Source organism: Helicoverpa armigera, chromosome 16 (genome assembly GCF_030705265.1).
Source record: "Helicoverpa armigera isolate CAAS_96S chromosome 16, ASM3070526v1, whole genome shotgun sequence".
NCBI classification, from domain to species: Eukaryota; Metazoa; Arthropoda; class Insecta; order Lepidoptera; family Noctuidae; genus Helicoverpa; species Helicoverpa armigera.
Window position 1 is genome coordinate 2948212 of NC_087135.1, and position 16264 is coordinate 2964475.

Genomic DNA, 16264 nt, shown 5'->3' on the forward strand with positions numbered 1-16264 from the left:
CGAATGCCAGTGTTCTGATTGAGCTAGTCGTTCACATTCACCAGTCTTCCTTTTGTATCGAAACTTCGCGTTCTACAGTTCGACTATGCATATTGGAATGTTTTACATTTCTGCAGAAGTTCGATAAGGTCCCCCAGTTTGTACACAAAAGAATCAATGTAGCAATATCAACTATTGTTCTCAGAACTAATAAGGTCTTTACCCTTCTGGATCCGATTAACGGATATTTACTTAGGAGCCCTTTAGTATGTCCCATGTGGGAACCGAAACTAGTACAACTATTTTCGATACTTACACAAAGAAAAAGATTTCTTACTAATTCCCTTGTAACTCTTTGTTGTAGGTATTGTTTTTTGTTCAGGACATAAATAGGTAGGAAACTTTCCTTCACTACATCACTAAGTTGGTGTTCAAAGCAAATAACATAAAGCTAGTTAAATAAAACCCGAATGCTGCTTAAAACACTAGAACAGCAGAATACTAAAAGTCAATCATATCTAAGTGCCTTAGATCTCAAAAAACTGAAGTGTTTATAAAATATTTCTATTAGATTAGACAAGCAGAGCAGTTCTCACGGGACGCGGGCAAAACCACTGGCCGAAGCTAGTAACTTCATAATTAAAAATTCTTAAACTGAACACAACAGTATCGTATAACATTCTGCCTAAACAATAACTATACAAGGCGAAACACATGAAACAAAGGACGGTTCACTATACTGTACGTACGTATGTATGTACCTACATAGGAATTGTACACAATAACCCTCTATATGATTTCACTGGAATATTATTATGGTGTTTACAGACAAGGAAATAGTGTACTAACTACTTCCACTTATTAACCCGTGGACAATGGTGTGGGTTATATGTTCACCTATTTATATTGTAAAACTTATAGTTTAAATTTTAACATATAACTGTTTTTTGTCCCCAATAAATAAAATTAAAAAACTATGTGTAGCGTTACAAATAGAAAGTACATTTTACCATAAGTAAAAAAATATATGATTACAGTCTGACCGTTTTTGAGTTAGCAGGTGCTGTCAGTCAAACTGACAGCTGTCAACAGCACCCGGTAGCACTATAAGGTTTTTTTAGTGTCGGGTTTGGATTGCCAAAAAGTATTTATTCCTACTGTACTGTTGTACTGTTACTGCCTTTTTTTTTATCGTCCCACTGCTGGGCACAGGCCTCCTCTCACACGGAGAAGGATTGAGCATTAATCACCACGCTTGCTCAATGCGGGTTGGTGATTTCAGACTATAGTCCAGGTTTCCTCAAGATGTTTTCCTTCACCTTTTTGTCAGCCATTGGTGTCCAAGATATACTTAGAAAGTACATACAAACTTAGAAAAGTTGCATTGGTACTTGCCTGACCTGGAATCGAACCCACACCCACATACTCGAGAGGTTGGTTCTTTACCCACTAGGCCACCACGACTTGTTCCTACTGGTTCGAAGTTATAGACAGAACAGTCGCTAATAGAACTATTCAATTTATTCATGACAAGATTTAAATAGAAATACCGAAATAGAAAACTATGACACTATTCCCAAAGTCTGGAACTTAAAAACAAGTGGAATTGCGTTTCAGAATCTCGAATAGATCTTGTATAATAATAGCTGTCAGCCACATTCTAGGTGAACGAGCTAAAACTAAAATACAGACGGTGAAGGGAAAATTGGAACGAAGATTTCGTCAATACCTAAAGATATTCTTATCCATTGTCTAACACATTTGACTCTAAGGAAAGCAGAATTAAGGCACAAAATTTCCTTTACAGAGCGAAATTAAAATTAATAAAAGTTTCTTTTCGTAACGCCTTTAACCTAGATCTTTTCTAAGTCTGTTTAGTGTCTTAAAAATCTTGTTACTTGAATCTTTAGTCTGGTATATTTCATTTTTGGAACAAGGAGTACAAATCGTTTATTTATACTCAACTACACTTCATCTAGCTAGCACCAAGAAATATGTGAAATATCAAAACAAGACTATGACCAGCAAATTACATCCTAAATTCGCTATAGCAAAATGTATCCTAAAATAACGCAGCAAATGGCTAGATTTGATTACTCACAGACCATTGTATAGCTAAGACCTTCCACTAAACTAATTCCTCTATACATAATGCCATTACGTTCCAAGTCTTAAGCAGGAAGAAAGGCCATCCGTCTGATGTTATATCTATCCCTTTAATAACGTTATCCGTATTAATTTTATTACTGTGAGTAAACCTTGTTTCTGTGGCCGCACTTTTACTTATATCCTCAAGGATGAGCCAATGATTTTAACGCAATTTTCGCCGCTCAAAGTGAGTCGCTAATGTTACAATCTATTTTAGTTTCGTGGAACGTGACGGAGATGTGACTATTGTGTGATATACCAGGATGTTTTTTTTCTCAGTTTTTGAAAATGAAATTAGGGGCTAATAGAAGCTGTCCGAATTGTCCTTTGAATATCCCAAATTATTCACGCATTGTATTTCTTTTTGGCAGTATTTTCCTGCATTTATTAAGTTCGTAATTGTTAAGTTCGGAAAAAGTGTCAAGTACCTAGTATCTAGTCTCATTAGTGAAAAAAAACAAATTCTAAGTAAATTATTTTACTGTTTCCGAATCTTTTTTTTCTTTTTCTATTTTTTCCGTTATAATTCAGGTCTCCTCTCAAACAGAGAAGGAAACCTCCAAAATAGCTCATACAACAAACAGTTATTAATTGACGCATCAAATAATAATTAATTGCGCCACAAAATCAAACAAACTTCCAAATAAGCTTGTTTAAGCATATTTGTAGCATATCGACCGGCCTCATTAGCTCAAATTTGAAACTAATACAACTTTATGCTATCGTTGTAATAAGATTACAAAATCTGAACTCGGGAACGCGTTCCGTTGATATTAATTTGTGCAAGTTGGGAACATCACCTGGTGCCTAATTACTTGTATGTAAGACATTTTCAGCAAATTTTGGTTCATGCTTTATAGCTTTATTGGCTTTGAAAATCTAGCCAAAGGGTTTCATGATGATAGAAAGGAAGGGGTTGTGTTCAGAGAGGCAAAGATAATTTTACTAGGAGACTTTATATCAAACTAACATTGTAAATGTGAAGTCTGTGAATCTGTCGCTTTTTTACAAGCCAAAATTGCATCAAAATCAATCCAGTAGTTTTAGCGACTAAGTAACTACAATAATTATACATAAACACATCCATCCTTCTAAACATCCGCATTTACAAAACCTAAAGGAAGGTATTAAAAATATTCTATCTTATCTCAGTTTCACAAAACTTAAAGCAGCGATATCACTTAAAACAATTTCAAAGGCTCAACTTCATGGAGTGAGGTTCTGCTCAAATAATTTTCTTTAATCCTACTTCAATCTTTTTTCATGGCCACGTTTCTTGGCCGGTCGCCAAGGCTTTACTGAAGAAACTGTTCGTGCGACTATTGACAAGCACAGAATCCTTTCATCCATGTTATTATGGTAAATGTTCCTGATTTTACGGAAAATGGCTCGAGGATTTGATGAATTTGGCAAATCTGGTAGAATACCTAATAGGTATGTTAGGGGTTTAGATTTATGTAGGTGATATTTTATTAAAGATAGGTAAATCAGAACGTACACAACGTTATAAAAAATCACGCAGCGAATAAAATTACTATAGAGTATAGACATAACGAGGTTCATACCATTAGCTATCACGGCATAAAAGTCAGGCTTTCTCTCAAGGCGTTATTAAATATGCCGCATAGCAACATCGCCTCAAGCAATAAAATGAGAAAGCTAAAATATCCTGTTACGTCAAACCAAACACGTCTCAAATGAACACCCAGAAAGACAAATTGACATATTCCCAACTTTTCACTTTATTCTGAAGAATTTTAGTACCCTTCCGCGTTATATAACCCCCTAGTCGCCGGTTTATGATACCCGCGTGCAAACAGACTACCGGTAACCGCAAACAAAAAGTTTTCTATCCAGTTCGTAAATACAAACAAAAAAACAACAGCTGCCTTGTCACAGCGAGAATTATGGCCACCACAAATTAATGCCTTCCGATTTCTATAAATTAATAACTCGCTGTAGAAACATAAATCAACAATGAAGAAACACGCGAGAATAGAGAAACTGATACCAATATTAATGTCATAATGATGTATGTACCTACCAGTGATAAGACCTTATTAATGTGCATGAAAGGAACTACATGAATACCAAATTTTCACATATGGACTTTGTATTTGTCTTTTAAGATAATCGGAAGAAAACCTTTCAAACAAAGATTATGTAAGTGATATCTTTATTTGACTTCACTCTCATGATTCAATGAAAAAGATAAATAGGATTTGCTGAGGCAATCGTTTTAGAGATGAAAGTATTTATATTAAGGTTAAGAACAAATAAATAACGGGAATACCCTTACGCACTACGCACTTATAAATAAATATTTGATTCGTGATATAAGAAGGTGCTACCGACATCATACTCAACTTTGGCAATTTCATTCAAAATTCCATCTAAAATTTCGAAAGCGATGACATATTTTTGCAGAGTTTGTGCAAAGTTGTGCAAAAATATGTCATCCCATTTCCTACGATTATCCAAGTTCCCTTGTTAGTATTCAGTACGTGTTTCATTCGGAATCAACTTTTAAAGTATTCTTAGCGGGATCTAAAATCCCGGTCACACAAATCCGATTTTAACGAAACACAAAAATAGTTGATAAAAACTTTTATACGCGTTAAAAATGCATTTTAAAACCCCGGGAGCACTACTTTTAATCCGCTTGCGAAACTTTAACCAAAAGCAACTTTATAGTTTCAAAATCCTAAAAGCCGAAGGCTGACAAAACTGGTCGCGACATCTAATACTCCGTATTATATAACATTATTAGCTGCCTTCGTTTTAATTAGGTTAAAACTTGTTAATGGAAGATCTTTTTGCCGTGTCGTGACCTGGCAATGTGTGAAACCGAATATTTAGGGTTATTTATGAGGGTAATATATCAAAGGGTGACCTGGCCCTTCGTGGGATGCCTGTGCTGCTATGAAAAAGAATATTTTGTGTTTATCTGTGGCACGCCTCCCGTACGTGTAATTACACTGTATCGCAATATATCGTATTTAGGGGCCCCGGACGACAGTATTGGAACCGAATCGATATTAATACGAGTCGTGTTTATTACCTTCCATTTTATTCGTTTGGCACATGTTTTTATTTGGAGCAACGAACAAACAATGAGATTGTCTCCATTTAAACTCACATTGTTATCTTTGATGATACCAATATAACATTTTCACAAACCTGTGTTTTTACTTTAGTATATTTCACGCTCGTGTTTTCATACCCTGTTCTAGTTTGATGTCCTTTTTGTTTCGCACGCAGACTTAAATAACTTTTCCCGGCTGCAAAACATAAAAATGGCCTGTAAATCTTAGTCTACTTGTGTTATTATTTTAGCCCATTTCCTTAGGCTTACAGATTTATGTGAAAAGATTACCGATAAGATTTTTTCTTTAACATTTTGTTACAGTATGGAAGCAACTTCAGCTAGTACCAAATTAGTTATAGACTATCATTTCTTATCTGAACCTATTAAACTAAAGCACTTAAGAAAGCTTTTAGATCACTGTTATTACCTTCATATTATCGTATCTTAGAAATTTATAAAGGCCGACTCTTCTAATAACGTCTGAAGAATAGTTGGCTATTTAAACTTTTATATACATCGAAAGTTGTGACTTTAGATTATATCCAAACGAGTTCGATATACAAATATTCAAATTCTCTTTCTTTTGTTTCAGATATTTTGGTTTGAAGAAGAATGGAGCAAATTACGAAATATTTGGTCATCATCGCGTCACTAATGACCGTCAAGTTCACAGTGACGGGCAGTACGAATGAAGACACACAGCCAAAAATGGAAAGGCTGTATTATTCGCCGATGTTTATCAACGTTTGTGACATCGTCGACCGGCGGTCCAAAGTGCACTGCTATTGTGACAGTAACAAACCAAAAATGGCCACAAGAGCGGACTGCTGGGTGTTCAGCGGAGGTATTACTGAGGAAGACCTCATCTGGCCCAGTTTTTCATCGCAGTCGGAAATAGAACACCTGATGTTCAATGTCAGGTCAGACGACGCGCTAACATTCATACCAGCGAAAGCTATAGTAAGACTAGACAAACTTAAACATATCTCTATACAATTTGGAACCATCAAAAGGATCCCACCATATGCTTTCACAAATTCTTCAACAGTCAGACAAATCGTACTGAAATCGAATAAGATTGCAACACTAGAGAAGCACTCATTTTCACAGATGATGATGCTATCGAACTTAAGTTTGGACGAAAATCAAATTTCGGAATTAAAGAGGGACGTGTTTATTGGTTTACCTAACCTTCACGTTCTACACTTATCGAATAACAATCTAAGTTTGATACACGAAGGTTGTTTTAAACACTTGAATAATTTAATAGAACTCAATTTGGACTATAATTACATATCAGTAGTGACTAGGGAAATGTTGGAGGGACTGGAAAACCTTTCTCGGTTATATTTGAGGAATAATAAACTGACGATGGTTGGCAATTTGGCTTTTAGTGAGCTGTGGGGCTTGAAGGAGCTCATGTTAGATAACAATGCCATAGAGTATATATCAGAAAGGGCTTTCGGTGGCCTAGCTCAGCTGAGAAAATTGTCGTTGTCTGGTAATAAACTAAAAACGTTCTACGAAGATATATTGGAGGACATAAGGAGCCTGGTCGTATTAGACCTGAGGTACAATATGTTGGAAGTGATTACGTACGAGACTGTACGTCCCGTGGTGGAGAATGACAAATCGGCTTCAACTGCAGTTTATTTGGAAGGTGAGTTAGAACTTTTCTTATTTATTACCCTAATACCGACTATTAAACCGAATATATGAGCGGTTGACTCACGTGACTTTCCACCCGTGAACACCCGGTGCGTATGGGGTTTTGAATATTTTATTCTCAGTATACCGTCTAATGCAAAATCCGATTACTTCGGTACCATTCTCTTTGTTTTTGCTCAAATCTCCTTGTGAATACGAAAATATAGGAGTAGATTTTTGTATTATTTATGATGTGGTTTTCATGTAGTAAAATATTATGAGCATCCTGTTGGTGAGATACGTATATATCACGCGCGGGTAACATTTATTGTCACGTTGAAACACACACCGTTGTCACGTATTGTGTAAATATTTCATGAATAATAGACCCGATCATTAGTCACGTAATTGCTCCGTGACGGAAAATCAACTGTTTGTTTGACGAAAATAGGAAAAAAACGAAAACAATCATTACACCACTTGCGTGCCCATTACGTGACACTATCTAAACAGATAAAAAAGCTGAGAATACCAAATTGTATTATATTGAAGGCCTTCCAAAGGCGATTGGATACCTGGCCGTGGTTTACCTACGTTTATTTTGGCAGTTCCGAGGGATTCCGTTGCGGGTACGATATTACAATTCTCGTTTCAAACAAAGAAACGGAATTTTGTTTAGACTAAAAATAAACACGTATTCAAGTTGAAATTCTATCGTATATCGGAGGATAAATGGTTGAGAAAATGGGAAATCATTGTAGCTATAAATTTCAGTGTCGCAAAATGGAGTAAAATCAATACGAATACTTTGATCCTTGCTAACGTGACTTTATAGAGGATAGTTTTAGTTATTTTTGAACGATTTTGTACAAGTCACAGCGAAGTGGCCTGTTTTCGTCGATTTCTATTAATTGGGGACGTTGAATCAATTTATCAAAGCTAGATAGACTGAACACCCTATTCAATACCTACTTTACTTTTTGTGAAAGCAAAGTCGCTTTTAGTGTCACATTTCGTTTAGTATACAAAGACTACGTAGTATGTAGGTAAAAATGTCAGACAAGCAAATATATTCAGTCATTTACATGAGTGTTCCTTACGAATAATGTACCTAAAAGCTTAGATTGTATAAAAAGCAAAATGGTATTTTTGCCAAAAAATAAAAAAGTAATGTGAGAATCTGTTTTCTTTGTTCACAAAAAACTGAGCTTAATATTAACGCGTATAAAGTACGGCTCTTTAATAGCAGAAAATATTTAAGTATTTTTTAAAACGACTTCACATAATATATCTTGGTGCTGTCATGGCCATTGACCAGCTCAAGATTGATCGAACAGAAGCTTTAAGCTCTACAGTAGAACGTAAAAATAGTACATTAGAAAGGGCTTCTCTAGACTCCGAAGTCGATCCAGAAATAAACTTTAATCTTTATTCAAAGAATCTATTTCTTAGCTTTCCTAATAGTGATGGACGTTCCAAATTGAAACGGTTGATATGATAAAGGCGTCTAGCTCCGAATATAGAGCAATACCTTTGTTCTTTGACCGATATTCTATATATTTAGTGTAGCTACGTGCCCCCGGTAACTTATAACTACCAATTCAATTTCGTAAGGGTCGACTTGATATGCGTGGTCATCGAAATCGTGTGAGCTCTAGAGGCCATGTCGGCGCCGCAAACGATTTGAATCGATTATTGATTCAATAGAATATTGCTAAATGCGGGATTTCAAAGAAATATAAATAGAGGGCTCCTTTGGGCGTTCGATAAAATTTAAATAACCAATAGCGATGCCAAAAATCGTTCTAGTATTAGTTTTGTTTTTTTTTTCAGACCACTTTTGTTAGACCTAAAACTAAATTGTGGTCGTAAACAAGGGATTTAGGTGTTAAAGTGGTACGTGTTTTCGCCAAGTACCTGTAGACCTCGGTAAATTAAGACTTCGCATTTACACGAGGGCTATTGAGACCTCTCTAAGTTTCAGAAACAGAAAAAACTTTGCATTACCCGAACCCACATTACTTTAAGTGCTGCTAAAACGAACAATTGGTCAAAAGCTCTCCACTTTGAGCATAATAGTGTTGTTACGAAAATAGCGTAGCAAAGAGTATCAATGTGGGTAACAATGTGTGCACAACACTCGAAGCGTCAGCGGCGCCAAATATATAGTCGCGTGACACTTGCAAACGACACTTATATCTCAATCGCATTTGATACACAATTTCGGCTCCGGAAGATACACAAATCCTTTTATTTCTTGCGTTTCATAGACATCGCGTACGTAAATCACCTTTCCACCGTTGGCAGGATTGCACCTATATTTTGCGGAGCGACCCGATAAATTTGGCCCGTCCCACCATCGGGAAATAGCTTTTTATTCGCAAACCCGTTTGTTTTTTACGTGTTTTGTGTGTTGTATCGGATACAGGTCGCTTATTTTATTATTCACGAGTGGCTTTTGTGACTTATTTGTTTATTTTTTTATATTATTACTTTCCTCGTTACGCTAGCGAGCTTTATTCTTCTTACTGTGAATAACAAGTTGAGAACGGAACATTAAGATTTTCGTGACTTACACCGTCATAAAGAAGGAAAGTTTTCATGGATGTTGTCTTTCTTTTGTAATAATAAGAAGGTTTTATTCGACGCGAAAATTCTTAATTTTATTTTACTGTTTCAATATCACGAAAATATTTCGCATTCAGAAATCTCGAAAGTTGTTTTCTTTTATAGCTTATTGCCTTTTAACATAAAATAGAGAAAAAGTTTTTTAGTTTCGCCGAACCACTAACATTTTAGAAGTTTTCTTGAAGTCTGTTAGAGGGAGAATATTTTTATTAATTCAATTAAGTTCCTAATGGTTGACCTTACAGTGAATTTGATTCAATTAACTGCATCAAAGAAAGTCTTAATTTTAATAACTCACCTTCCAAACAATTTTATAATTTCGCTTCCAAGAGAACGATCGTCCGTCGAGTTTCATTTTGTCGATTAAATTTTGGGAATTACAGGAACGCAAGTTGGGCATTTCTTAAATAACTGTGGAATAGGAGGCTAACTCGTTTGCCGGCTGAGCTCAGCGTTTGTTTGAGGGATTACTCTAGATAAGGTTTTTCAAAAAAGGATTCTGGATATAACTACTTAGCTATGCGACTGTACATAGATACATTATACGATTTGTTTTCCATTCACCTGTTTATTTCACCTAATCTCTGCAATGGTGGGACTGATTTTTTTTGGCTGATACTTGAGGTAACAGAAAATAATATAGGCTATTTTTATCAGGGTTTGGAATGTAGGTTCCTTTGGACTCCAGTGAAACCGGGAGAAAAAGCAAGTATTTTCATAAGTCTACATTTTCTTATTGACTTTAATATAATATTCAGTCCAGCGATAGCACTAAAGTTTGAGTCATGTAGGTTAGACAAGAATTAATTGTAGTAAAACTGGGTCAGATCTCTATGTGGTACAAATTGAATCAAATCAATACAAACTGTTTCAAACGGATTTCAGTTCTAACCCTACAGTGCTTGGAAATAAATCTGCTAGCGATTTGATAGATCGCTTTTAATAAGCAAATTCGTTACTTTTTAGGTATCAAAACATGAGGAGCATAGTGTTTTACATTTGCTTAAATATTATTATGCACCTATTATCAAGTTTGGCTTCAAGAAATTAAATTACAACTTTGACCTCAACTACCAAATTTTTATTTTCTGCAATCTATCCTTAGTTAAGGAAATATCAAAATCAATCTGTCTACTGCTTAGCATACCAAAACTACTAAAACGAATAAAATAAAAAGTCCACAGATACTCTAAAGTCTGAGAAAGGACAGAAAGGGCCTTTATCCACGATCAGGAAGAAGTTAGATGGGACTTTAGGCAAGTTCCAGTTTCAAACCAGTTCTATAAAGTAAACAAACTTCGCTGATGTAATTATTGGCGGATATAATATTCCTGTACAGTAACGTCAAACCCAAAATCTAGTCGCCTCTCGTCCCCCATTAAGATTCATGTCTTGACGAGAACCAAGCGTAATGATAGCACGTCACTTTGATAAACTAATTTTAGTTAATTGTACACGTATCGTGTAAGATACTAGTTTAGTTAGTAAGTTGTGCTAATCTGGACAGGCTGTATTGAGAATAAATCATAGACATACAATTTGTCATACACATCTGATTTGTCATTCTTCTTCTTTCTCCTGCCCTGTTCCCAATTTTATTTGGGGTCGGCGCAATTTGTCATTCTCTTCCATTTTCCACTGTCACTTTTCATACTGACACTCACTCCCTTCCTATTCATGTCATCTTTCAGGCAATCCATCCATCCTTTCTTAGGTCTTCCTCTTCCTCTCCATCCATCTACATTCATACTTAGCATACACTTTGTTGCATGCGTATCATCCCATTTGTCATAATTTGTCATTCTACTGATAAATAAGTTTCGTAAAACTAGTAATTTCTTCTCGTCAAAGAACATTGAAAAGAAAATTGACGGATAAGTTACTCAAAGTAACCTAAGAAAGGCTTTAATCTAATAAGCTCGTAAATACTGGGTTAGATATTGCACGTTTGACATTCGTTCAGTGAATACTACAATTTTTGACTTTCGATTTTCCATATCCAGTTCCATATTTCAATATTGATGTGAGTTGTTTCTTACTTTTTTTATTGTTTCTCCATATTATGTTTTATATATTATGTACCTTTGTAAATGTACGTAACAGAACACAATTCTTGTGTTAGCGATTCAGTAACTCCACGCATTGAATTTGTCGGCCACTATTTGTTCAGAATAGCGGCATCGGGGCGTGCCTTACCGATCGCCATTTTTCTTCTGCCAGCTATCTGGCGGAGGCAGGACGCTGCGTCGGCAACTCTGATAAATCCTCCACGGAATGCAAATAAAATAGATCACAGACACAAATAAAATTATTCTCCCAAAAAGGTTCCAATAATTATTTTTTGTTATTCCGTCTGTACCTGTTCTTTTTTTTAAAACGTTTTTTTGTTTTTTGGTGTGTGTTGTATTGTGAATTTAATACTGGCAACCTGGCGAGGTGCTAATTGGGAATTATGGAGCTTGAAGTTACGGGGACAATATAAATTAGAAACTTTTTCGTTTTTTGTTCCGACGTGGCTTGTTCGTTTGTTACCTCTGTGAATTCCATGAGGCGTAAACCATAATGTTAGCGAGTAGCATTTTTAACAGGTTGGATATTTTTACGAGGATAGGATAATTAACGAAAACCTTTGTGCTCGAAAAGTCTCGCTGATAACATAATCATAAATTCAATGTGTATGTTTTGTAGGCTTTGTATAGGACGCTTTTTATGCTGAAAGAGATTCCTGTAATAGAGAAACCTGTCTAGTTTATTACTATATATATATATCTATATTTGTTTGTTTTAATGTTTAATACATAATTTGTTACCGTTGTTCAACTTATCATCATTGAGCTATGCAAATTTTTTGACACCTGACAAACATTAAATAAAAAAAAACTCAATTGAAAACATGACGTGACGTATGAAAAACTATTGGTAGCGTTTTCCATTTTTTTATCTATTATTTTTGAACACCCGTGAAACATCCTTCAAAAAATTTTATTTTCTATACCAACTGTCAGTTTCAACCCTATCAATGTGAGGTTTTAAATTGCTCGTTACTCGATAAAGGTTTTGCGAATTCGCGTTTTATAAAAAAATAGGATTGAAATAACTTCCATACGACAGCTTGTTATTAAAATACTCTGCTACATATTCAAATGTTTCGTATAAAATGTTAAAATTGCAATTTGAGTGATACATCTATTACTCAGAACTAAATTGCACTGTCAATTTTTAGATTGATTTCAAAATGACTATAAATATCGTCCAGTATATTTTAGACCGAGTGTTTATATTTCCATTTATTTATGTCTAGTTTAAACGACGAGGAAAACTTTATAAAGAAAATGTAATTTAAATGTGTTTCAACCTCTTACTTGACACGTGTAACCACAGGTACATGAGGTATACGCAATTAGCGAGTTTTAATTTTAGAATCAGTGCTTAGTAAATAAATTAATATAGTTAGGGAAAAAAAAAGCGTTTTGAAAAGAGAACACTCTGGTCTGATCTGTCTGGTCTGGTAGAGAATGCCTTGAGGCATTAAGTCCGCCAATGTACCTACTTTGTACATAAAGTATAAATAAATAAATAAACACTGAATAAAATATTAAGAATTCGTTTCAAACCTCCACGGACTGCAAACTTTTTTTTCTGAGTTTAGTTTGATCGGGCTTTTAATACCTAAGTATGGAGTTGTATTGTTGTATAAATACTCTTTACAAGATCAGGATATCGGCCTAAGAAGTTTGTTAGGATTCGTGAATACTTATGTAGGTATAGTTGTAGTAATGGCCGTCAGATTAGCTAGCAGTCTGCGAAGGCTCTTAGATCGCATTTGAAAAACTGACCGTAAATGCTTAGGTATAGCTCAGTCATTTTGACAAAAGGTACAAAGCACTTCGTCGAAGCACTGGAATGTTCTAGACTTTTAATGCGAAGGTTCACTAAACCTCTTAGTTTGGTCTGTAGGTATAGAAATAACACATTAGTACTGTACTTGTGTTCAATGTAAGCTAGGGTATGTGTCCTATCGTGTCTCCGCAGTTGGCTAAATACAGGCTTAAGTAAGATTTGTGGGGACCATTCGCGTACCTATCGCTGTTTAGCAGTTACGGGTGAAAGCTTGCTTTAACGTGTTACTATTGTTTGGAAAATTGACATGCCGAAAGATTTATAGGTACTTTTTTAAGAAATAATACATGTTGAAAAAAAACTGAGTTGCTAATATTTTCCATTTTTTATATTTTATTAGGTACAATAGTCATGAAATATGTTACGTTAATGTGGTACCTACATTTTAATTCGATCTATAATGTATTTACATAAGCCCACATAATATTATTACCAGTACCCTTTGTGCCAACGAGTAGACCACAGCCCACCACACAGCCCAATACACTGCGCTTAGTTGTTACACAACGATGCCAGCATAACCGAAACTTATTTATAATAGCTATTCCTATTAAAATAGAGCAAACAAACTAAGCTTTAAACAAACTGCGCAATAATCCATTCATTGGCGAAAACAAACACCGGTTATCCAGGTTGAAATATTTAAAGTACCGTCCTTGTTACCACAGACAAAATTAACAATTACAAAATTGCGTTCCCACGCCAAAAGGTAAAATTAAAGAATATAGCATAACCGTAAGCAATTAACATTAAAATTGTTATTATACCTCAAACTGTTGCCATAATGGTCAAAAAATTGTTTTAATATTTTTCGTTACTTACAGACTCTCCTAATATCGCTATGGTCGAGATATTTTGTTACAAATTGGCTTGAACTCCTCCTACACTAGAGTTGATTACTAAAATAAAATTTAAGTAGTACAAAACTGCGTCGTAAAGGTTTACGTGGCTAAGAGCCCAGCCCTTGAAATTGAGCCGCTTCCACTAGCCGTGAAAGGGGTGGCTAAATGGCTACCTACTACGGTCTGCCTCTGGTATTAAGTGTCGAGGCTCATAAGTATGGTGTATATTTTTATGATGGGTAGAAAATAGCTGGTTCCTATGATGGTAAGTGGTTACGCCACTTATTGAAATCTGCTTCAGTAGAAGCACTGTTAATAGAATATTACAATACAGTGACTCAATCATCATATTATGATATTTAAGCTCTTACAACCCATTTATTCATTCATTATTTGCCATTTTTGAGCAGATTGCCATTTTTGCCATTAAATCAGGTTTAGCTTTTATTATTGCGTGGTTTATCGAATTACCCGTCACTCAAAACTTTCAACTTGTACCCAAGTAAACCTTTCTTGGATTTTAATTAAAAATTAACTAAGTAAAACTTAGCCATGGTTTTCATTAGACAGAACTAATTAATTAGAGCTTAAAAAAATCATGCCCTAAAAAACTATTTATAAACATTTATGCAAATTAAAACTACCTAGAAGGAAAGTCCTAGTTAGTAACCTAATTAATTCCACAAAATTTGGGCGTGTAATGCCTAAGGAAAGTGTGGAGTCACGCTAAGCGAATGACTTGTGTATTTTGGCTTGGCTGCGAAAAGGTTCAGAAGTCGACGACCACAATCATTAATCGACCACCAAATTCGATAGCTAAGTTTGGGAACAGGTTATTTTTCCGCAGGATTTTCTCGAATTTTCAAAACAAAAACGATATTTCACTTCTACATTTGTTTTCGAAAGTACTTTCTAGATTTCTAATCACATTGGATTCTACTTACAGATTCGTTACAGCAACAGCTTCATAAAACGACCAAAACCAAGCAACAAAGAGTGCAACGAAACCACATATTATGTAACAGCCTGTACACAGCTCTATTCTGTTGCCCGCGGCTCAGCTCAGCTTGTCTCACAAGTTAACAACCATTAATCGACCATCGAATTGGATATATAGTTTTCCGAAACGTCTAGATTTTTTCTTAAAACAAAAACGGTGTTTTAATTGTTCTTTACTTTTTGGAACCTTCTTATTTTTCTTGAAAAAAAACACGCGTGACCTATCCACGTTAGAGTAAGATGCAACGCGCCACGTCCTTCATAAACGACCAAAACCAAGCAACAAAGAGTGCAACTACACCACATATTATGTATTACGTAACAGCCTGTACACAGCTCTATTCTGTTGCCCGCGGCTCAGCTCAGCTTGTCTCACAAGTTAACTTGATTGTAACAAGCTCGCAACCGTCCCGTGAAACATTGTAACGTGTTATATAACACAGACTTTTGTAATCAATTGAAGTACGGCAGTGAATGGGATAAGTACGCTCACGATACGGAACATATTGCTGATATTGTTTCGTGTTCTTAGTAGTTAGTTTGGTTTATGAAGTATTAGGAGTAGTATTAAAGTGCAGTTTTTATATTCAGTTAGAATGATTTTACACGACGTGTTTGACGATAATCTAATGGAATCTTTTGATTATCATACTTGCCACATGTTTAATGACTGACTAGGTCTACAATACAGGCTGTTCCCCACGATTTCAGCCACGCCCCCAGAAAACTATTTTCCGTACACTTAAAAAAATTGATTAGACTATCCTGTGTACCAAACTATTAGCAGACATTTATTAACTTTTACATTTTTAATAGTTGTAAGATTTTTTATAAATTAAATAGGTTCTTTTTGGCCCTTACAAATTATTGCACTAGATTCTATTCTTGATTAAATTATTATCCATTTCCCACAAAGTATTGTGCTCACCATACCGGCGAAATAACATAATCCATGACATTTCCTCGGCCTTGGTACAGTTTTCTGAATGGAACTGTCCCTTCGACACAAATGTACCACACTTCCTTAACCTTC

At 35.3% G+C, this 16264-nt stretch overlaps 1 protein-coding gene across 1 annotated transcript in view; it reads left to right on the forward strand.

Annotated features, from left to right (window-relative positions):
- LOC110384594 (connectin) overlaps window positions 1-16264 on the forward strand; it is a 45471-nt gene that overhangs the window by 27080 nt on the left and 2127 nt on the right. The window contains exon 2 of the mRNA XM_021345949.3: window positions 5808-6875. Coding sequence (XP_021201624.3) covers window positions 5828-6875 — 1048 coding nt within the window. The 5' untranslated portion in view covers window positions 5808-5827. The remainder of the gene's footprint in view (window positions 1-5807; window positions 6876-16264) is intronic.